General features: G+C 36.2%; 1 protein-coding gene across 2 annotated transcripts; it reads left to right on the forward strand.

Annotated features, from left to right (window-relative positions):
* The first annotated feature begins 10,557 nt into the window (after window positions 1–10,557).
* On the forward strand, window positions 10,558–24,589 carry LOC117791648 (DNA-binding protein RFX2). Of its 2 annotated transcripts, none has more exons than XM_034631458.1 (10): window positions 10,558–10,844; window positions 10,914–11,253; window positions 19,513–19,591; window positions 19,653–19,866; window positions 19,965–20,135; window positions 20,241–20,702; window positions 20,764–21,066; window positions 21,876–22,190; window positions 22,307–22,675; window positions 22,738–24,589. In XM_034631458.1, the coding sequence occupies exons 1-10, from the start codon at window positions 10,587–10,589 to the stop codon at window positions 22,924–22,926; spliced, it is 2,700 nt and encodes an 899-aa protein (XP_034487349.1). In that variant the 5' UTR covers window positions 10,558–10,586; the 3' UTR covers window positions 22,927–24,589. The 2 variants fall into 2 exon arrangements, with proteins under 2 accessions (XP_034487349.1, XP_034487350.1); XM_034631459.1 differs by having other exon boundaries at window positions 22,741–24,589.
* Window positions 24,590–24,629: the final 40 nt, after the last annotated feature.

The following is a 24,629-nucleotide window of genomic DNA, read 5'->3' on the forward strand; positions in this document are numbered from 1 at the left end:
TTTGTATAAAAAAATGCATTTGCGGTAATCTTCATAGCAAATCTATATATTTTATTATCATATATTATTGCACACTCACTCACTTACACATTTTAAGAACACAAGAGAAACTCAAAATTGTGGAGAAAAAGCATGTGTGTTGATTTCATAGATTTGGCTAAGATTTGCGTAGATTTCGGAAATTATCTGAAATAAAAGTATGTATGTATTTGTTGTATATTTTTATGTGTGAATAACTACTTACATATATACTTACAATTGACACCTTTTATTAGCACAAACTGGATGACATTGATGACCCAGGGGGTTGGGGCAGAGTCTTGGCCATTGGCCAGGCCCAGAAAACCCCGAAACGGGACAAATAAAATGGGTGTGCGCTAATCAATTTGCATTATAAATTTACTACATATGCATATTCATACATAGTATGCATACGTTATGTATGTGCACACATTCGATTAGCATCATACTTAATTTACACTGAAATTTGTATAAATGTGTGTGTGTCCGTTTTAATATAAATCGATTTCGTGCACGCTTTTGCCTCATATAAATTAATAACGTTAGCGTAAATTATCAAATTTCTTATCAACCTGCCAAAATTTCATTTTCAATTTCAAAGTCGAGGTAAATCCCATATAATATAGATAGACATAACATGCGTATTCGTTTAAGTATGTATATTTGATGAATGTTTACAAATATGTATGTATTGGTTGTCCGATAAAAATACAAACAATGAGAGTGAAGGGAGATATGAATCTTTGTATGTATAGGTATGATTGTATGTATGTAGATAGACACAAGTGTATGCACACTTTTCAATTGTTCCTCTAGAAATATTTAGAAAATGGCGCAGTCGTGGACCTTCAACACGTGTCATTGCGGCTGAACAAATAAAGAATAGAATAGAAAACCCCTTACACACACACGCACAACAACATATACATACACACACAAACACACATTCACTGGACAAATGCTAACAATCTCCAAGTGGAAGATATAGTATCGCAAAAATAAATTTGCTGCATTTATTAAATGTATGCATAGTACGACAAGAACGTATATAAATATGTATGTATGTATACGTATGCATGTATGTATGGGCAATTTTATTCACACCGACACGGAATGACTTTTTAGATTCCAGTGGACCAGCTTCAGCTGGGTATGTCAGCTGTGAGAATCAGGTGGAATTTAATCTTCTATTGGAATATCGATCAAGGGAATTATTATTGTTAATGGCGCGCATTTTCAAATCTATAATTTAAAAAAATTCAAATTGTAGTAGCGTTTGGAAAGAAAATTCTATGTCATTTCCATGGTTTTTACATAGGAAATATTTTGTGAATGAATTTTTGTTACGTTAATATTACAAACTGCTTTATTCGAAAATTCAGTTAGTTAACTGAAAGATATTTATACGTAACACCTATATTAATGGACATAGAAAAAGTTTGTAACAATTTTAATAATTCCATTCTCATATCGTACTTCATATAATAGAATTGTACCTTATGTGCAAATTCCGATTACGAATGTTTTCTATATATACTATACTCTAACTTCAATAAGTTAAATTGAGTTATCAAACTGATTTATGAGATATTTGTCTACAACTAGAATACATTAGAAATAGTAAAGACAGATTGAGCATTTAATTTTAATTATTTAATTCATTTTAAACGAATACATAACAGGTTTCAAATCTAACTAATTTTGTGCAAGTTTATTAAAATTTAATATAAATCTGTAATTATTATATTCCATTGAATAGAGGGGCATAGAAAGATGAATGAACCCGTAATGTAGATAGGGCATCCCCTTGTGAAGCTTTCTTAATTGTTATTTTTTATATTTTTTATTAGTATTTGCATTTCATTTGATTTCAAAGTATTTTGTATTTGTTTACGGTCTCGAGTTCTATTTTCGCTTCGCGTCAACTTATGTAAAAGTTACAAGCTGTGTTACACGTTTTGCATTCAAATGCCGCTGTTGATAAATCAGACAAAGCGGGTTTTGAATTTCCTATTAGCTTTAAGACTCTGGCGACAAGGTGACGCCGAAGCTTTGGACTTTTGTTTTGATGTTGTTTACAAGTTAAGTTAAGTCATACATACCCACACACATATATACATACTGAAATGTACATTCTGGTTTGTAATTCAACCTCGCTGGTAGAGAAAATCGATTTAATTATATGCACACATTTGCTAGTAATATCATCTAGTTTAATTGAATTTGCATGTGACTTTTAGGGCCAGTTGCCCTGACAATGATCAGCGGCAATGTGTACATACTCGTACAGAAGACTTGCATCGACAGACTGTCTGCTGCTGTAAGGCAATGTGATTCCCGAAGATTCGACAAAGCGTAGACAACAATGGCGTTACGCATACGCCGTGTTGTCTGTTATTTAGTTATATTTATCTCCCCTCCAGTTATGTACTTTAGTAGCTATTGACGCATTTCTTATCGTATCGTAACGGAAATTTTACAAAAAACGTTGTGGCAAGCTGCTTTTGACAGAGAGTGTGCGTCTGCAAATGACAACAACAAAAAAGTTAAAGAAAAACAAGTCGGAAAGGCTACCATAGAATACCCGTAACTTATTTCAATATAAATTAAAGTACTTTATAGAAATAATTATATAATAAAAACTACAGCATACTTTTGGGTGCTTGTATTGCATTCATTTTTAATAACTTTGTTTAGCTATTACTGCCGTTCTACTTGTCCGATCTTGCTGCGGTTAAGTAAGATAATATAAAATATTATTAGATACTGTTAATTACCATAAAACGAGAGTTATCTTGAAAACTGTGGGTGTGGTGGCTTTTCGCGATTTGGGTGGGTGGAACGGGCGTGTCAAAAATTTTAAACAAACTTGATCGGCGTGGGGTCTATAGAAATCTGTTTGCCAAATTTGGTTGCTCTATCTCTTATGGTCTTATGGTCTGTTTTAAATACACTGCTAATAAATTAAATAGACTTAACGCTTTTTTAAATGTATTTTCAAAAATGTATTCTTTTTTTTTACTTCAGTATACAATTTTGAATTAAACAAAACAAAATTAAACGTTCTTAAAATGTTATATAATAATTGAATATAATGAATTTCAAGAGGCAAGAAATATTTTTTAATACTAAAGTTTAATTTTCGACTGATCTTTCCAAATAGCTGTCTGAGTATAACTTAGTAGTTAAGAATGTAAAGGATGTAACACACAATACCAAATTATTATCAGGGAGATTGCTTGGTACATATAGCTACCCTTTCATATTTATTAAACACAGGGTCTCAAAAGAAGAATGTCATAAAATGTCTCATACAATGAACGTGGTGTATTACACAAGTGTAAGCCCTGTTCATAAGAAACACGCTCACCTTCTAAACTGACCGAGCGTTGTGTCCCAAGAACAAGTTGAAAACAATTGACGAAAGCACAAATATGCATATAACAAAATACACACGAAGTCCGTGAGTCCGCCAGTCTGTGAGTCCACTAATGTGCAACACGTGTGCTAACAGTCAGCTGGCTAATTGTGTAAAACTACACGAGCAGCATTCAGTGATATATGTATGTAAATGTAATTATTGCGCACACATTTAAATGCATTTACAAACATATTTGTACATACGGAGAGGGAGACATTATTGCTTCATTTGAGCGCTAATTGCTTTTGTTTCTGTGCCATTCGAGTGTTAAAATTGCAATTCGCGACAAATAAATTAACAAGTATGTATGTAATGTGCAGAAAATTGTTCACGTTTTTACGAGCTGTCGTAAAAACACATATAGAAAATAAATTGTGGGCAGACACGAACAATAACCACGGGGAGCTAATGTAATTTTAAAACATGTATAATATTTTTTTGCCAATTAACTTACTTCCTTATTTTGATTAATTAATAATTGTTAGCGAATTAAGAACTCCATATTATGTTTTCTGAAAATTCAAATCAGCCGCCTATTATGTGTGAATGCGCACCAATGTGAATGACAATTCAAAGCTTGCCACACTGCGCTGCCAGAAAGCGAAAGTTAGCTTCTGTAACTTGGTCGCTTTTCAGCACTGCACAACTGTTGCCAACTTAGCTATTTTATAGCTAGTTCCGGATATTTTCAGAGTTTGATTGCTCGAAAAATTGAAAAATTGCTATTATTTGTGTATCTGGCTATTTAAATATATATTCAGCTAAGTTTTACTATAAGTGTTTCTCTTAAACAATGCAAAAGATCGCGAAAAATGCTTTCCCAAAAAGTTGACAGCACTAGTGATCCAGATCAGACTTCTGGGTCTGGCAATGTTAAAATAAATGTCAACTTTTTTCTGTCAGGTGGCAGCACCTTTCAAAAATCACTGGCAACACTGGCAACAGCTGGTGCTGCTCGCATTTTCCTTAAATTTAACAAATATAAACATAATAAACTGTGCAATATTTTGAAGCAATATATTCCTGAAATTCGTGCAATATTTATATATGATTAATCAAGGAAATCGGCATCAACAGTTGTGCTAAATTCCGCAATTTGCCTTTTTGGCCAATAAAATGCCATCACTTTGTTTGTTGTTGTCCCCTGTTGTTGCCAAGGAAACGAAAAACGCAAACACAACAAGTTACGTCGCAGCTCGGTCGATCTTTCGGGTGTGTGTGTGTGTGCGACTGTGTTCGTGTGTGCCACACTTCCTTCCGGTCTATTTTTTATACCAAATATAAAAAAAGGTATTGCACAAAAAGCTATTCGTCTACAATTGTTGTTTAATATTTAGAATTGACTTGCAAAAAAATTCAATTAATTATTTTTTTTAAAAATATATGTGTATTTAATAACCCAGCACAACTGAATCAAGGGTGAAGAATATTACCAATACCACGCAATTGATATGGTAAGTGCTAGAAAAATCCATTGGGCCAATTAAAGTGACCAACGCCACCTACCCATCCCCCTCCCCCGCCCCTATCACCAAAACATAAATATAAAACTTTTAAGTGCTGTAACCAAAGATCAAACGAAGAGACAACTTTTCTCATTTGGCCAACATTAGGAATACAAGTAGATTTGTATATTTATTGCGGCACATTAAATGAGTTTTCATTGAACGGGAAAATGAGAAAATTACACGAACTCAGTTTTCAAGAGTTTTCCCAACTCAAGTCACTTTCACAGGCTCAACATTTAGAGGCAATTAAGACGAGTCCTTGCCGCGGTCACACAAACCAACCAGCCAGCCAACCAACCAACCCCCTTTTGGCCTGGTTAACGTGTGCAGGGCATATGGCACAGCCACCCGCGTTTATTACCTGCGCATCCACGTGTTCGGCCAGCGCCATGGCCGGTTGAGCATTACAACCAATGTTCGTGGTCCCGAGCCGAGCTGAGCTGAACTGAGCCAGCGCCAGGTGTAAAACAACCATCTCGTTGCATGTTTCCGCTTTGCTGCCTCGCCCCGCGTTTCGCTTGACTGCACTCCTCAGCCATAGGAGAGGGGAAGGGAGCACGAGGGGGGAGCGGGACAGAACCGCACATGCCAGGCGAACGCTCGCTCGCATAGCTGTCTGAGCAGTTGACGACTGACGTCCATTGTATTGACTGTCAACGTCAATATGCGCATCATCATCATCCTCATCCTCATCATCATCACAAGCATCAACGCGTTACTTAGGTTTGACTTGTTCTTGTTTTTGTAGATTTTGCTGGTATTTATTGATACTTTGCAGCTTTGCAACTATTTTAAAAATCCAACAATTACAATAATAATAATTATTATTAGCGTAATGCGAAAAATGCAAGGGAACCTAGTTGAAGTACTTAACTTGATATTAGCAAACACTTTTTTAATACAACTAATCTGATATAGAAGGAAACAAAAACTTTGCATCTATCTATATTTATTCAATATTTGTTTGTATTAATTTTATACATCTATTAATTTGTAAGTAAAATATATGTATATATTAAAAAATGTAATTAGTAAAAGACTATAATTTTAATGCATTGAAATATTAAAATAATTCACGCATTTTGTATGCATGCTTGTTATGCATAGCATACTTTTTGGAGCATATATTAAGCAGTAGATCAAATAATAATAAGCTCACTTATTAATCTAGGTCCTTGATTCTAAGACAAACTCGAGTTTGAGTTGCTCCAAACTCCATTATATTTAACAAAAGTTATACATTTTAATTTAAATTCATCTATTTGTTTAAGTGCAAACAATAAACAAAAGGTTTAATACTTGCAGTGCCAGGAATTTTTTACAAGCAAATAAATAATTTTAGAAAATATTTTACAAGAAAGACTGAGGATTTCATAGTAATGTCGCCGTAATCTGAAAAACCACTTATCTACCTTAAGTTCCTAGATACTTTGGAAGGATACTCTATAAATCACATAAGATAGGTTACGGGAATTGAAAATAAATTAACCAATAGCTCGATGATGGAATAAACAAACAATTGCTTATTATTGCTGTTTTATTATTTTATTATTTTCTACTCTTTCCAAACATCAGAGTTGTCTTTGTACATTTGAAATATTAGAAAAAGTATATTCGTTGTAGTTATAAAACTATATAAATAAGAAGCTCAACTATATGACCTTTCAATTGCATTCAGTTTTTTAACTTATAATTTCAATTTGCTTTCAAACTTTTCTTGTTCTTGTCATTTTAATTTTGTAATTATGGTAAAAAGCAGCAGCTTAGATGTTTATTAAGAGTGAAAAACATTCATTTTATAGAAAAAAGTTCTTAAACAGCTTCAGCAGCTAAGTGAATTTAAAATGTCGTTGGTTGCGTTAATTTCAAATGCAATTAACTAAATAATTGTTATTGTTTAATATTTAATTCATTATTTAATTTTTAATTTAATATAAATATCAGTGGTTAACTGATTAGAACCAGGCTATTTCTTTGAATATAAATACACATTTATAATATTTGAAGTGTGCTTTATGCTGCAAGGTAGACACAACTAAACTGAGCCCAACAAATTTCGAGTTATTGGTTAAAGCGTCACGCTGACTGAGCCGTCAAATGGCTATGACTATGAGTATGAGTATTCCTATGCCAACGCAGCTGCCGCACAGATCTCCCCACAAATGCATTTGCCAGAGGGGGTAAAAAGGACTCGATGACCGAAAATGTCCTGTTCGTTGGCCCGTTGCATACCGTATTTTGTATCAGTTCTTAATGCATTTCACTCTTTTGCTCCTGCAGGCGAGTGTGTGAGCAAGACGACACCATTCAAATACAACAGCATGCATTTTGACCAAGTCTATTACCAATTAACAACCCCCTATGGCCACCTGTCTCGAGAATAGTATCAGCGTGAATACATTTCGTGTTGTAGTTGCACATTTACGGTCGTGGCAAGCACAACAACACAGTAGCCAAACAAATTTAAAGATCCCGCGCAACGCTTTCAATTGAATTGCAATTGCATGGTAGAGTACGACAACAACAACAACAAGAACAACAACAACCAGAAACACTCCACAGACCAAAAACTACAAAAAGGCAACAAAAAATGCCAAACTTATTTGATCAATAATTTGCCGTGGCGCGTCCTTAGTGATTACTTGCCAGTGTATTGGTGTCTGTATTCATATATATATATATTTATTTGTGTGTATGTATCTGTGTTTCGCGTTGCATTTTCACGCGTCAAATTTATGAACTTGTCCGCGTCGTTTTAATATTTGATTTGTGCACTAATATCCAAGAACTTAGAACTTCCGGTTGGGCAACGCATTTACCCTCTAGTTCGTATTGAAGCTCCTCCCCCTCCCAAGAGGTAACACCCCTGCACGTTAAACGACGCGTCGTGCATTCGTTTATTGTTTATAAACAACAACTTGGACTACAAGCTCGACTGCATGACGTATGCCGGGTCGTCGTTATCGCCGGCATCCATTTCCCTATCGACTCGGTCTCACTCCCAGTTAGATTCCCATTCCAATTCCCATTCCCAGTTGCTGTCTCCTGTCTGGATACCCTTCTGGCTAGACTTGGCACTGCCAGCGGCGTTACAGCAAATATTATTTACATTGAACCGGTTGCCCAGTGAACAGTTGCGGGAATTGTCTAAAGGGAAAGCGCCAAGATGCATCAAAGAGTGTGAAAATGAGTGAGAAAATGAAAATCATAAATGCAGTTTGTGAATAATGCAAATGTCTCGGAAATCAATGATTAAATTAATATTCAAATGCAGTTATTTATAATTAAAGCTTACAAATAATTGAATGCAATAATAATAATAAAACATAAAGGGGATTAATTGCGGATTGCGGAATACAAGTTACAAGTGCTATTCAAATCAAAAATTAATTAGTTCACAACAATTTCACACACACACAAACACAAACACACAAGAGTGATGCAAAAATATGACACTAAAAATAAGCTGGATTTAAAAACTAAAATCTGCTAAAAATGGATAAAACTTACAAACTTAATAAGCATTAAAAAAGGCTAACCTTAAAGGCACAAAATGAGCCAAAAATATCAACCGCATACTTTTCTTCAGTTTTTGCATATTTTTGCAGTTTAAATTAGGCTTAAATATTTGATTTAGCCAACGTAGTGTCTAATTATGCTTGTTGTAAAATTGTTTAAATTAAAGAAAAACAATATAGCCTAAAAAATGTGGATGCATTTAAGTTGAACCTTTTAGGCGTATTATTTTTTATTTCGGCTTATAGTGTTTATTTTTTTTTATTATATTTTTTATTTTAGCATAGAAAAATACAGAGTGAGAATTTGAATTACATCTAAGCAAAATATTACTAAATTTAATTTTTTAAGGAACTCTATTTATGGCTATAAGCTTATATAAAAATCGACCATTTGAACTTCAATAAAGTAAAATGCATTTTAAGCTAAATGTAATTTTTTTATTTTTATGTAATAAGAATTTAGAGAATGTTTTGAAAATATGATACATCTAGCAATAAATAAGCTAAAATGACAACACTGACACACAGCTACAATATCTGTGTATAATACATGCATACGTGTACATACTTCTATTTAAATGTATGCGTAGAAACGATAACTAGCGCCTTAAAGATGCCATAATAAATAAGAGCGCGGAAATCAAGATGGCGTCGTATATTAGTACAACAACAAAATCTAACGAAAATATATTTTTTTTCTGAGCCTGCTGCTGTCGTTCTTCCTGTTGTTGTTGTTGGAGCTGAAAAGAACAAAGTGCGGAATAAATCAAAGTATGAAGAAAATACCTGTGAAATGTTTAATTTCATAGCAACGCCCTAGCGGTAGGAAGCAGTCAACCCTCAAGCAGGTGGGCGAGCAACAAAGACATCAAGTGGCAGCAACAAAAACAACAACAACAACAACAACAGGAAACAGGAACAACATCAGCGACAACAATGAGAAAAAGAAGAAGAGGCAATTGCACACATAGTACTATTTGTAGAACTTTTTATACGACGCATTTGTATTTTCGCGAATTGATTGTTGACTACACTCAGAAAAAATCAAGATTTCCGTACTTAAACAGGCGATATTCAAGTAAAAAAGCTCTCAAAAGTTGTCTAAGCTCGGAATTTCTAAAGCTGAGCACAAAAATCTTATTTCAAGTTCTGTTTTCGCAAGTACGTAAATCTTAAAATGAGATTTTTCGAATACTTTGGGTTTAGTTCAAGTCCGTTAAAATTTTAATACATACTTCGTTAAGTACAAAAACATCTTAAATTAAATCCAAAACTTACTTGTTTCTATTAAAAAACATTGTCATAATTAATTAATTTTAAACTTAAAACATACACTAGTATGTTAACAAAAATTAAGCAAAATACTAAAATTAAGTACCATTTAATAATGGTGTATTTGTTGGTAAACGATCTTTCGGAATAGGTGTGGATTTTACTAGCGATTTAAGCTTAATTTCACTTTGCGTCCCTAGAACCAGTTGAGAATTCTAAGATGCGACAATGAAAAGGAAATATCCCAAATGTTCCTGTTCTTATTTTAAACTTTCTTTCAATCTTGAAATTTTAAACTAGTTAATAACAAATAACTGAGTAGTTTCTGGAGGTATCTTAACGAGAGTCACAGAATATATATTTGCCATAAACTTATATATGCTGTCTAAGTTTGGTTAAAATCGGATTACTATTGCGGAGAGCTGCCATAGGAATCGGCAGTCGGAATTTTAATTTTAAAATCGATTTAAACTTAATTCAAGATTTTTCGTACACAGTAATCTTAAAATTTTAAGAACGAAATGATATAATATGTTATTTTTGAATGGCATATTTTTCAGAGTGTAGAAAATTGAATTATTAAATTGATAACATTGAAATTTTTCTGTTTCATTACAGCTACTAGAAACTTAAGCTACTAAACTAAACTGAAGCACCACAATTGCCTTAAACATAAAAAAAACAAGGAGAGAGAGAGAGGGAAAGTCAACGAATTTCGCATCGAAAGTGCAAATACATCGAGCCTTTAAACCGCAACTAACCGAATTGTAGATATTGTAGATATCTACATACATAATAATTACAATTACACTTAAAGCCTAGATTGTAGAGAGTTAAGCAAATGAAATGAGCACACGTCTGGCAACCCAGCGTCAGTTCATCATCTCGACGAGCGCCGTTGTGGACACGGCTTCAGTCGATGCCAGCCAAATTGAGTCCAAAGAAGAACAGCGGCAGCAGCTTGTGGCAAAAACAACTGGAGAATTGCTGACCGTTGTAGAGCAGAGAACACCTTCGCCGCCAACAACTCATGCCGAAGAGTATGAGTTCTGCACTGAGGATGGTGTCGTTGTGGCCGCCACTCTGGAGGATGTTATGACCCAGGTTGTTATCCTTATAATTGCATATACACATTCAAGGATGTCTTAGCTAATGTTGCTGTTGTTATTGCAGAACTGTCAGCTGCTGCAGAAGAAGCTAAGCGACGGCATTGACGATGATGCCACAACGACCAGCGAACAGCTTGAGGTGATTCGCGTGGTGCTGCCAATGGATACCAGCGACTCAAGTCAGGAGGCCCATCTTCATGGCCACGTGCATGCCGTGAATAGTGTGAGCAGCAGCGATGCCGGCGCCACAGTCACGGCAAACAGCACAGCAACCATACACACCTTGCCCGGACTGAGTGCTATCAAAAGTGACGTCGATCTGGCGCAACAAGTGGCAAATGGACAATTGACTGTGGTGCAGGCCACCGAGGATGATGAGGGCACACCCTTCATCACCGTGACAGGTGAGTCTAACTAAAATCTATGTATTTGATTTTGTATTCATATCTCACTGAGCGAATATTTACAATTTGGTCAGATTTATTTTAGAAATTTCTGTTCAATTATAAAATATAATATATATATATAGGGCCTAGAAACAGAACAAATCTGAGCAACTATTTTTATTAAGTTAAATTATGTTTTAATTACAATAGTTCAAATTAACAATTAAAGTTTAAATAATATTCAATAATTTAAAACAAATCAGTTCAATATACAGCCAAGTCTTGATTTAGTAAACATCCAATAAACAGCTCAAAATAGTGAATGGTTCGCTTTTAATTTTTTTATTATTTTTTTAAGTATTTTATTAGATATTTGCAGGAAGATATTTCAAGACTTCTTATTGTATACTAGGGTTCCCTTTCGCTCAACCTCAACTCCTTTAGCTGTAATCCTTTATGTAAAAGTACATTATTTTCAGTATTCATAAGGATTTTTTCTAGTTCTATTGACTGTTTTTAAGACAGTTAATAACAGTTTAAAGAATTTTTTGTAATACATTAAAATTGTCTACAAATAGTTTTAGATTAATGTTCATTATCCAAACTCAAACGGGTCACTTTACTGGCTTTAATGCTTAATTAAAAGTAGTATTTTAACTTTTTTAACTTTATTGTCACTGAAAAACGCGCGTTGGATTATTTATGGATCAGAACTGCGTAAAATGTAAATAAAAAAGTTGCATATTCGTAGAAATTATTACATATTGCAAACTTATGCCAATTATATAAGTTGTGAAAAAACTGTGACAGCTTTAATTGGCAAACGTTTTGCTAATTAGCAGGAAAATAAAAAAAAAAAAAATGTTAAAACGCGCGCTTTTCTGTTTTGGCTTATGTGCTTGGCGTTGAAAAAAACGCTCTGCAATCGCTGGCGGTTTTAATGCTTGCACTTGCACAGAGCTCTGAAATCAAAGTGGAAACCAGCAAATAAACAAAAAACGGCAAAAGTCGCGCCTTTGTAAACAAACATAATCACAGGATCAACGGATGAAAAAGGGGAGGGGAGAGGAGCGGGAGCAGGAGCAGGAACTGGAACAGAAACAGGAGCAGGGGCATGTACATTTTAAACGTTTGCTTGATATCACAATTAAAGCGACTTAATTTGAAAACTGAAACGAGCAGAGATGAGCTGGTAACAAAACCTCCGGACAGATAGACAGACGGACAGACAGACAGACAGACAGACAGTCACCCCGTTGCGGATGATAGTCCTACCTGTGTGGAGAAGCATCAGCATCAACATCAACAGGACACGGCACCAGTTACGACACGTGCAGGACAAAATGTAACAAACAGCAAAAAGTGTAGCAAAGTGCAGCTGTGTAACTGAGAGAGGGGAGAATTGAGAGTGATACCCTACACACGACATACACATAATTATTATATTCCACTTCAGCGCTGCACAATGGATTAATCGAGATTACACTTGGTGAGCACTATCTATAGGGCAGGATCACAAACTGCCGCCGCTCTAGACAACAACAAGGTAGAAGGTGGAAAATAAAGGTGGTCGACAACTTGAAATGTTTGGCCATGATACTTGATTTTATTAGCGCAAATTACCACCACCAGCCAACGTCAACAACAACAACAGCAACAACAACAGCAATATCAGCAATAAACACGGCAAGTAATCACAACAAATTGAAGTGAGTTGGGAATTATCATCGTTGAGCTGAGCAGGAGTGAACAATGCAGGAACATAGACCACCCTTCAAACAGCGACTCATTAATAACCGCCCGCTGTGTATTAATACTGTGCTAAGGACCGTAAATAGGGTATTACGACTTTATTGTGAAGCTATAAATCATTGCAAATATTGATGTGACCAAGTGTAACTAAGACAGTTAGTATAATATCATATTATGATCATTCAAAATGATCTATTTTGCAACTTCTTTTATTTATTAATTTAAATATTCCATTTCCTGTTGCTACATGGATGTATTCTTAAAAATAATTTTAAAAAATCTATAAATAATGATGAGATACATTTTTTTAATGTTCATTATTCCATAAAAGTACCAGTTAAGTTTTAATTGGAAATTTCAATGCTGCAAACCTCCAAAATTTTGTTAAAGGTTCGGTTCGGCGATTCGAACCATGGAGCTACATAACGGTTCGGTTCGCGAATTGGCTTAAATACCCCCTGAACCCAATGTTTGGGTTCGAACCTTGGTTCAATTTCATACAAAAAAATTTTTTTGTTGCACAATTTTCTGTACATTTTGAACTAACTACATTTATTTTTTAAGAAATCAAGTTTTGATGAAATATGACTAATTTTAAGCCGAAGTCTTAAATAATTGCGTAATATTAGAAAACCAAAAAATGTATGAATCTTTTATATTTTCAAACCGAACCTTTTATTTTAGAAAGCGGTTCGGTTTAGGTTCGGGTTCGTGAAGTAAATAATTTTAAGGGTGCAGTTCGTGATCCCGTTCAGGCTGCTTAAAAACCCGAACCGAACCGGTTCTACGAGGTTCGGTTCAGAACCGGTCTGCAGCCTTGGGAAATTTAATAAGTTTTATTGAAATACATTTTTAAATTTTCTTAGATAATCTGAGAACAATTCGCAAAAGAGTATCGCAAGTTCGGTTTTTCTTATTTATTTATTAGTATATTTGACAACCTTGGTTGAACTCACACCACTGTATTCCTCGTACTCACCTACACAGAACACTATTTGCCTCCCCCGTCTGGCCAAGCCGGACTAAATGGAAGGTATTTCAATTGATACGGTTTAGTGGGGTGCTCACAGAAGCAAAGAAGCAGAAAAGCTTAAAAATTTAATAAAAGTAACAACTAATAAAATCGTAGATACAAAATACGTACATACCAGCTGACTACAGAGAAGCTTAACTAAGACTACCACGTGGTTGTTGCTTGGACGTGGGCCAAAACACAGTCAGGGAAAATCAGCATATGCTGGGCTTCTTTTAATTGGGTAAATGGCCAAAATTCGAGATTGCAATCAGTTAAGGGTCAAGTCGCAATTCATATTTCGAAGCGTTTGCTATCTGTAAGGACAAATCAAAGGCAGCATCTGAAGCTGAAGCTGTATAAAAAGCGTTCAAAAATCAATGAACTACGACCCTTTGCTTCTAGCAAGGTGCAGTCTGTTTACAAAAGGTTAATTGTTTGTTGTTATCATTGTTATATTTGTTGTTGTTGTTGTTGTTGATTCGACTGCTGCAGATGCACGGATAAGCTTATGTGTATGCCAGGATTCTTGACAGGGGATGCGGCTGTCGAGCACTCCCTGCACTTGTCCGTTTTCCCGGCACTTTATTTTTATTTGCCCGCCCAGCAAATATCAATTTTCTGATTTTCATGGTATGCAGATAAATTAGTTGAATATCTATGAAGAGCATACATATTACTGGGCTTAATTTATGGATCATATAGACTCCTTTTGATATTTATAAATAATTGAGGATAATTCTAAACCTAGTTTGATTATCTGACTAACAAATTTTTCATTTATCTCTTTAATATCACAATAAATACGCGACTTAAAATTATTAAACCACAACTCTGTTCAGACAATAATAATGACAATTCCGATTTAAAATCGATTCAGTTTTAAAAATAACCTAGCAACTTTAGAAGTTGAAATTTTGGTCCGATTTTGCATGATTTATTAAAAAATCATCTTAAAATCAAATTTAATGTGTTTTTTTATACTAATTACGATGTCAGGAGTCGATTAAAAGTGAAAAGTAGAGATTAAAAATTTTCAAAATTGCAAAGGAAAAACATATATTTTTGAAACTAAATAAATTGAACTGCAGAATGAATCTAGAGGCGAATCCCTAATCAAATGACATTCTGCTTGAAAATCGATACAGCTTAAAACAAAAATATATTAATATATATTTTTTAGATATTTTTTTAATAAAACATTATATAATCGATTAAAATGAAAAATAAAAAAAGATTTCCAAATTGTGCAGAAACGCGAAAGTTATTCACATAACAGTCACAATAATTTACTGATTATAATCAGACGGTAATTATTTTCAATTTGTAAACTATCTAAAAAATCTTCGAAAAACAAAGTATCTCTATTTTTTGGAATCTACAAACTGTTCAATTATTTTCGAAATATTATTGTATAATAAGTACCTCTCATAAACTGGGATCGTTTTGGTGATACAGAACTTAAATATTGCTGTGGCTTAAAAAATGATATCAACTTTTACCTCTTTATTATATCTGTAAGCAATGCAAACCACAACATGAATGCCAAAAGCGATTAGCTTAAAAATCCAAAAAGTTCTCATGCGAGTTTTGCAGCAAGAATTTCCAAGAATTTCTAATAAGAGATATGGTTAAAGGACGTCCCGTGCAGTCGCCGTTGCAGTTGCAAGCTCCACGCGTGTCCGCAAAGTCAAAGAAATATTTCAAACGGACAATTGGATGCACGTGCATTTGATGTACACGTACTCTCAAAAATTAATATGTAAAATATTCGCATGAATTTAGCAAGCAACGCAAAAAATATGACAAAAAAAAAAAAGCATGCATGTTGTACAGGCAAAGTGACAATGTGTGTCGAGCGTACATACATATATGACAGTAACATTCACCCACCTGCTTGCTCTTTCTCCCTTTCCTCCTACTTCCTTCCTGCTTCCTCAAAGTGTGCCGGAGAAAAACGCGTGCTGGCAGCAAACGTTTTGGTTGGCCAGCGCCAGGCTACGCAGCATCCGCTTGGGGGTTGCTATTGGTATGTGTGCGTGTATGTGTGTGTGTGTGAGTGTGAGTGAGAGAGCGCGCATTATGCCCTAGCAACCACCAAAGCAGTGAGGCTGTGACAGGGTGGCATCACTGCGCCCGGATGATTGGCTGCGTTGCCTTGGCGCCGACGTTGCCACATGCCGTACTCTGCCAGCCAGTTGCTATCTCGCTCTTGCACACGCCGCATCCTTCAGGCTTCATTCGACACTTGCGACGATCCCAGAAAATGCGACTTTGAGCCCGGAATTAGCTGGCGCCGCTTGAAAAATAAAACACTGCCCTCGTTCCCATCTCCATCTCCAACTCCAACTCAGCCTGCTTCAGGTGAGTAGCTTGGGTTTTGGGCTGGATTATTTGCTACGACGACAACAACAACATTGCTGTTGCTGTTGCTGATGCTGTTGAATGTGGACTGCTGTTGGGGGTTGGTTGTTGGTTTGGTTTCATGCTGCGTTGTTATGATTTGTGCCTGCCCAAAAATCAACCCAGCCCACCAACCACCCACGGATCCACCAACGAACACCACCGCCGCTGTAATTTAATTCGTTGCTGCGCCGCCGTCGCCGCCGCCATCGTCATCATTATTTTTCAGAGGCATATTGCTAGGATAACATTTGATTTTGAGTTCAGTTGTAATTCTACCGTGCATACGTTCTGGTTGCTCTTGCTCCGTTGCTACGTCACAGCTATCGTTGCTACGTTCTATTTCCGCTATTAGATCACCCCAACAACGTGTGCAACCACACTCCGAGCATCGGTTAAGCAAAGCTTTAGTCGATTTTCACTTTTACTTTTCATCTGCTTTGCTCTGTGAAACAGTTGCCCAAAGCAACCGTCCGACAATAGCTCGACTTACAAATTCAGTAGATTGTTAGATACATCTTTACACATTCAAGAAATTGCAGCATGTTTTGGCTCACGGACATGTGACTTATCTATCAGCTGTTTTTGGGGAGTGCAAGTGCAACTTTCTGTCATTTATTATTTGCACATTGCCACATTTGAAATAAAAGAAAACGAATGCATTCGCGATTCGGCTTCAACTGTCAGACGCGTCACCAACAGCAACACCATCAGCAGCAGCAACATCAGCAGCCCGAATTGGCTATCACAACATCGCCGTTGCCGTTGCCATTGCCGCCACCAGCAGCACCGACAACCGCCGTCGCCTACGCAAACATCTTGGAAAAGTGTCGCTGTAAGCTGCAGCCACAGCAGCAGCAGCAACAAGCACAGCAGCAACAGCAGCAGCTTCAGCATCACCAATATCACCAGCTGCAACATTCACAGTCGCAACTGCAACATCAGCAGCAGCAGCAACAGCAACTAACGCTACAGCAGCAACAGTTGCCAGTGGCGGCGACAGCAACAACAACACTTGCGCCGCTGCCAGCCGCCCAATTGCAGTTGCAACTGCATCATCATCATCATCATCATCACCATCAGACGTTTGTGGCGACCGCCAGTGCCGTTAACTACAGCAGCATTGGATCAGCTGCCTCAACAACATCCTCAGCAGCAACCACAGCAATGTATCATCATCATCACCATCGACGTCACAACAATTTGTCCTATTGTGGTGGTAAATATTTTGCATTACCAACAATTTCACTACGAATTGTATCAATGGCTTTTAATTGACGTTCTGTTTACACTCTTGACAACCGAGTGCATGTGTGTGTGTGGGTGTGTGTGCCTGTGTGTGTGTGGATGTGTGTGTAAATTCGGGCAAGCCAACGAAAGTGTCAAGTGTCTTTCTCATGCATCCTCGTCCACGTTGTAAACTTTCAAATGAATGAAATGTAACTGCAAATTAGAGTCAAAACAAAACTGAGAATGCCCTCGAAAGTGGATAGAAACCGAAAAGGCATTTTACGACATCATTCGAATTTTCGGAAAATTATCAGAGTGATATTAATTAACATTTACAAACCGAATTTCATTGCTCAAATAACTCGAAACTTAATCTAGCCTTAAGATTATTTTACATTTAAATAACAGATTAAAGTTCAGTTGATATTCTAGCTATTGCAATTATTACATACATTACACTGAATTAATTAATGATTTATTAAAATGCTACATTTTTTTAATAAAGGGTTTATATATTGAATCAAAATTTAAAAATTTTATAACAATATAATTCACTTGTTTTATGTGTCGCCAAGGTCACATTGATTTTTAGAAAATTAGTTCAGGGTCCCTTACAGTCGGGTTCTCTTGATCTATAGCCTTTTCTACTGGTTTTAACAATATTTAATTTAATTTACCTTTATTATCTACTTTACATTCAGTGACCATTAAAAGTAACAAAGCCTTTTATAGAAAAAACTCTTGCGAAATGAAAAATGCTTTTGTTTTTGGTCATTGCATCACTCTACATATAACAAAAATATGGTTTGATATTTTGTCGAATAAAAAAAAATTAAACTTGCATGCACACAATATTTCCTTCACTTTGGAGAAACTAATTTTAACTTTTAATTGATTTCTGGCATAATTAAAATGAAATTCATAAGTTTCAGTGACATGTATTTTTAATGAATTTTATTCATTTTATATTTCACATAACAATATGCAATTTATATTAGAAAATATCCTTTTGTTTTGTTCATGAACATTTTATACAACGAATATAGAAATCTTTTGAAAACTGTGTGATAGGAAATGTATTATTATTTGACAATGAAATGCTACAAATTTAAATTATGGAAATATTCTTCATATCTATATATGAATTCTGATAAAAAGTCCCTGCTTTTATATGACTAATTAAATTTTAAAAGTGTGATGCAGTTTTCCCCTTAAAATTCTTGACCCGTCGGACAAAATACTTAAACAATGAATCAGGAAGCTTCATTGTTGACGGTAGAAAAACAATTTTTTGTTTAATATTTCACCTAAACTTGTGTATTTTAATACATTTTTAACAAAATAAAGTCAAATTTGTCATTGTTTATTTTTTGAGTTTTTGATATATATAATATAAAAATATATACCATGCTTTAGACAATGTTTATTTAAAATTCTGATCCTGAAAACAAATGATTATTTAACCAAATAAATCAATGTAAAGAAAATATGTTTCAGCAACATTGATTACACCAATTCCAATTTTAATCTTAATTTGTGATTTTTTTCAAAAACTTTTATTTATGATTTATAAAATATAAATTATTTTTAATATTTATATATTGTCCATAGTAAAAAAGGGTTATTTTCGATTTTAAAAAACAAAGTTACAAAATAATACTTATTTTAGAAAAACATCACAGTAATTAAAATTTTGAATTCTTGCAAAAAATAAGAAAAGGAAACTTCCTTTGTAATTATTGAAGGTATTTAAGGTAGTCGATACATTTTACAAGTTAAGCACGATTAATATACAGTACAAGTACTATAAATATTGAAGTACACCATTGTTTTAAGCACAATATTAATATTAATTTTGTCGCTATTTTTTTGGCTTTCAGTTTCCGGCCAGGAGCAAAACTATCAAGTGCAATATGTAGACTCGGAGCTTTACCACAGCAATTCCAGTCAGACGCAAATGTAAGTATATAGTTTGTATGATGTGTAAGTGGTTGGCTAAATGTATGTTGTCCATGTGCAGGACGTATCCCTTCTGCCCGGTGGGGGATTACCAGAGCAATGGCCAGACATACTACTCGACAACGGCGGCAACGGGCAACTATACAACAACAACGGTGGGCAGCACGGCCAATGCGCATTCCACGACGCTGCCGTATCTGGTGCCCGTGGATGAGAGCCTGCTATTGAATGGTTCCTCGCAATCGCATAGTCGGGATTCTCCGCACAGTTTGACGGTGAGTGGGAATTGGAATTGAAATTGGAAAGTAGAGGTCACTGAGCCGATGACATTGACTAACCTCATTCTCATTCTCGTTTCATTGCATTCGTTCAGCATGAGGTTGCCTACATCCAGGAGGCGCAGAGCACACCACAAACTCCCACCTCGACAACGACCACAAATTCGGCAAGCGGCGGCAGCATCGGCAATGGCGCCGATGGGGCGTCACCCGACAGTGACCAGAGTGGCGCCATGGGCACCAGCAACAAAATTGCCTCGGCAACGGTAAGTTGGGGAAGAGTACAATGTTTCTTTTGTGGGCGTTTCAACCCTCAAAGCAGCAGCAGCATCAACAGCAGCGTTGCTAACATCTCGCTCGCACATTTACAGATCAAGTGGTTGTCACGCAACTACGAGACGGCAGATGGCGTCAGTTTGCCACGGTCCACATTGTACAACCATTACATGCAACACTGCAACGAACAAAAGCTGGAGCCGGTGAATGCAGCCAGCTTCGGCAAGCTGATACGCTCGGTGTTCTCCGGCCTGCGAACACGTCGCCTGGGCACACGCGGCAACTCCAAGTACCATTATTATGGCATACGGATTAAACCCGGCTCTCTGCTAGTTCATCAATCCATGGAGGAGAAATCGATGCAGGGCTATGGCACACCGCCATCCAATGGCCATCCGTCCTTGGTCAATGTCTCCAGCAGCAACAGCAGCGGCAATGTCAACCAGCTGGCCAACTCAAATGGCAGCAATGGCATGTCCACAGCATCCAATGCACAGCGCCCATCTGGCGCCAAGAAGCACAACTTTAAGCCGGAAACCTATGAGGCTTGCATACAGGTTGGTTCGTCCACTTTTCCATCCATCCATCTTATTCTAATCTTATTTATGTTTCCTTTAGTATATTGGCGATGGCGCTGGTGCCATGCCCGTTTTTCCGGCCATCGAATTGAGCCACAGTTTTCACAGTGAGCTCACCTTGGACGATGTGGACACATTCCGTGCTCTGTACCGCGAGCATTGCGAGTCATTTCTCGACGCTGTGCTCAATCTGGAGTTTGGCACTGTTGAGTTTCTGCTGCGCGACTTTTGGCGCACCACCGACAACAACAACTTGGATGAGTGCGAGGAGGAGAAATACTTGAGCAAAACGAAGCTGTATCTGTTGTGCCACTGCGCAGAAGTGCAAAAGTTTGTGCAAGAGGTGAGTACACAAAAGGGTATCCACAAATCCCAGCCATTGAATAGATAACCCTTATTTAAGTAAAGATTTTTCAAGATATATAGAACTTTGACTCATTTCTCCAAAAATAATTTGGTATTTTCTGTATGTATCTAATCTTTCTTTGTATTAAAAAATAACAAAAAATTTGGACTTGTTAAGTTGCTAATTCATAAGTTGAACCAATTTTAAACAGTCATAACTGAACAAATTTTCAAGCGGAATATTATTTTGATCATGGATCGGCCTCTAAATCTAAATATGTGTTTTTCGAAATTTTAAAACTCAAGTTACAACTTTAAATCAACTTCTTATGTCATAATTAGCATAAAACCACACTTTGCCGTTTTATAATTTTTCAATATTGACAGCAAATAACTATTAGCAAATAATCTATAAAGTTTTAATTTCATGCAAAGAAACAAAAAACTCCAGACATTGCGTACACCCGTGAAATTTACTAGGGACTATGGAAAAAGAACTGTCCTTTTTTTTCACCGGTGAAATTTACTAGGGACTATGGAAAAAGAACCGTCCTTTTTTTTTCATGTCCATAGTAAATTTCACGGGTGTACGCAATGTCTGGCGTTTTTTGTGTACATTTTCGTTATATAAAATGAGTTCTCTATAGGTTATTTGCTTAGTTATAGAACCGTTTACCGATAAGTTATTTAGTAACGTACCGGAATCAAAACCGGAACCGATATTTTTTTGGTTTTAATTCCCCTATTTCACAGTAGCTCTACAAGTTTCGAGTATGAGCCTCATTTTAATGACAATCTCGTTTTCAGGTGGACTATCAGTTCTATCAGAACACTGTGGACGTTATAATACCAGATGTACTCCGCTCGATACCAAATGCATTGACCCAGGCGATTCGCAACTTTGCCAAGAATCTGGAACTGTGGCTCTGCGAGAGCATGCTGGGCGTGCCGGAGCAGTTGGCCCAGATCAAGACCAGCGCTGTTTCGGCCTTCTGCCAGACGTTGCGACGTTATACATCCCTGAATCATTTGGCACAGGCAGCTCGAGCTGTGCTGCAGAATGGTGCACAGATATCCCAAATGCTAAATGATCTGAATCGAGTTGACTTTCACAATGTTCAGGTGAGTTGGAAATTACTTCGGTTTAAATTAAATAAACACAAAGGCATGCATTATAAATTGAATCCCTGCTCTCACTTTATACTCCAGCTAAAATTACATTTCTTGTTTGATTTTAGGAGCAAGCCGCATGGGTGAGTCAATGTGCACCAGCTGTGGTGCAGCGTTTGGAGAATGACTTCAAGGCGGCACTGCAGCAACAAAGCTCATTGGAGCAATGGGCCAGCTGGCTGCAACTTGTGGTCGAGTCCGCCATGGAGGAGTACACTGGGAAGCCAAGCTATGCTCGGGCTGCACGACAATTTCTGCTTAAATGGAGCTTCTACAGTTCGATGATAATACGAGATTTGACACTGCGATCGGCGTCGAGTTTCGGCAGCTTTCATCTCATCCGGCTGCTGTTCGATGAGTATATGTTCTATCTGGTGGAGCACAAGATTGCCGAGGCGCAGCAGAAAACGGCCATTGCGGTCATTTGTGAGCGCATGGTAAGCACCTAAGCACCGACTAACGATCGTGTGGCAACTACTAACTATCAACCTTTGATCAGAAGAAGGAGATGGACTTTGAATTTGAGTGCCAGTTCGCCTACATAACCAGCGAGGGGGAGCAGCAAACAACGGACAGCTCTGTTGCAAGTGGGGCAAGTGGTGCAAGTGGTGCAGCTGTGGTTGCTCCAGCTCTGGCAACTGTTCATGCCAACGATGGCAACGATGCTAAGCGTCTGAAGCAAGAATGAGTAGCTCTGCGCATCTCTATCAAACTTATATCAACTGAAATTATTCAATTCATGACTATATTCGATGTGCACCATTTCCTCACAAACACCTAACAACTTCACAACTTCACAACTCAACCACTCAACCACTTCACCACTCTGTCATCTGTGCATTTAATAAGTCAAAAATGTTTGTATGTTCTTGTCAACTGTCAACAAATAATCGTTTAGCTTTTAGGCCAAACAAATAAGTCTATATTATAGTTAGAGCGATAGAGAGGGAAATAGATAAAGAGGCGCATATACAAAAAAAAAAACAAAATTAATTTACACATATAGAATTGCCCCCGCATTCAAGTGAAGAACCGTCCAAGCAGCAAGCTAGTCACGCCTCAAATGCAGCGTTGGCCTTGTCTGATCTGAATATGTATTCATGGGATACACTTTAGTTTAAGTACATGTGCATTAGTATTTGTATTTGTATCTTTATCTGTACTTGTATTTGTATTTGTGAACTTCGCGTCTAAGCTAAACTATAATACTAATTGTGTTTAATTTGTAAGTGAGACAGATTTATCAAAACAGTTTTGTCTGGTTTCAATGAAAAATTGATAAATGTACAGTACAGCACATATACACTCACATACATGCACACATCAACACACATACATATAAAGTAGGTACACACACACACACACAACTTGCACACACTGATTGCAAAACTGTATAGATTTGTTAAGCAAAGTCAAAGAAAACGATTAAAAACAAAGCTCATCTAATTAGCTTGCTCAAATTAAGAATTAAAAATGAAATATGAATAACTAAGCTAAGTAAACAACAGGCCTTAAATGTGCAAATATCAACACTCAATTTAAAAAACTAAATACAAATTATTGCATACCCTCCATGCATACATACATACATGCGTATTACGTAAGTATGTAGTTAAGTATATATTTTAACTGCATGTAACGACTAATTATATGGTAACTCCTGAATTATATACATACAAAAAAGAAAAAGAACAAGAACAGATATAATATTTTAACAGAGGCGCTTATTAAAGTATTTTATGCCATTTTAGGTATTTACTCAAAAGCAACAGAACATTTTGTAAGTCATTCAAGAAATCTAAACATAAGAAATGCAAAGAACTCTAGTCTTAAAAGGCATATGGAAATGCAATACTGGAAATATCACCAGAAAACCATTTTACATTCGGCTCTTTACGAATTTTGTTTGTCAAGTTCTGGGATTAGAAATATGAAAAAATTAAAAACTCAGTTGATACTCTTGATGTACTATATAACTCGATATTAAACTTCCTTTTCTACTACTGTCCTCTTAACATTAAATATCTATGTTTCCCCCATATTGTTGTATGACCTAAATTTAAGAACCGAGTATCGTGATAAGCCTGCGCAATAAGAAGCTTAATATCATCATCACGTTTACACGATTTGCTCAAACTGTTTATTTCATCGGGGATCCCAAGGCTTAATTCGTTAAGAACAAAATTCGTTGCTCAATATACAAACACTAAACGGAAAACTTGAGCTTTATTGGTTGTAAAAATAAGAAATAATTAAGAAAAAAAGAGAAAATAATTCAAACAAATTGAGATTTCAATTAAAATCAGAACTACCTATTTATAAATGTGAAATAAAGATGTCTTTAAACCAAATAAATCATTTGTTTTTCTTTCATTTGACGCTTCGGATAAA

The sequence above is a fragment of the Drosophila innubila genome (assembly GCF_004354385.1).
Source record: "Drosophila innubila isolate TH190305 chromosome 3R unlocalized genomic scaffold, UK_Dinn_1.0 2_E_3R, whole genome shotgun sequence".
In the NCBI taxonomy this organism is placed as follows: domain Eukaryota; kingdom Metazoa; phylum Arthropoda; class Insecta; order Diptera; family Drosophilidae; genus Drosophila; species Drosophila innubila.

What these genes read in the sequence shown, in the direction of transcription:
- LOC117791648 (XM_034631458.1), top strand. Translation starts at nt 10,587, where the DNA reads ATGAGCACACGTCTGGCAACCCAGCGTCAGTTCATCATCTCGACGAGC. An exon ending in ACAAAATTGCCTCGGCAACG is followed by an intron (nt 20,136 to 20,240) that starts GTAAGTTGGGGA and finishes GCACATTTACAG; the next exon opens with ATCAAGTGGTTGTCACGCAA. An exon ending in CCTATGAGGCTTGCATACAG is followed by an intron (nt 20,703 to 20,763) that starts GTTGGTTCGTCC and finishes TGTTTCCTTTAG; the next exon opens with TATATTGGCGATGGCGCTGG.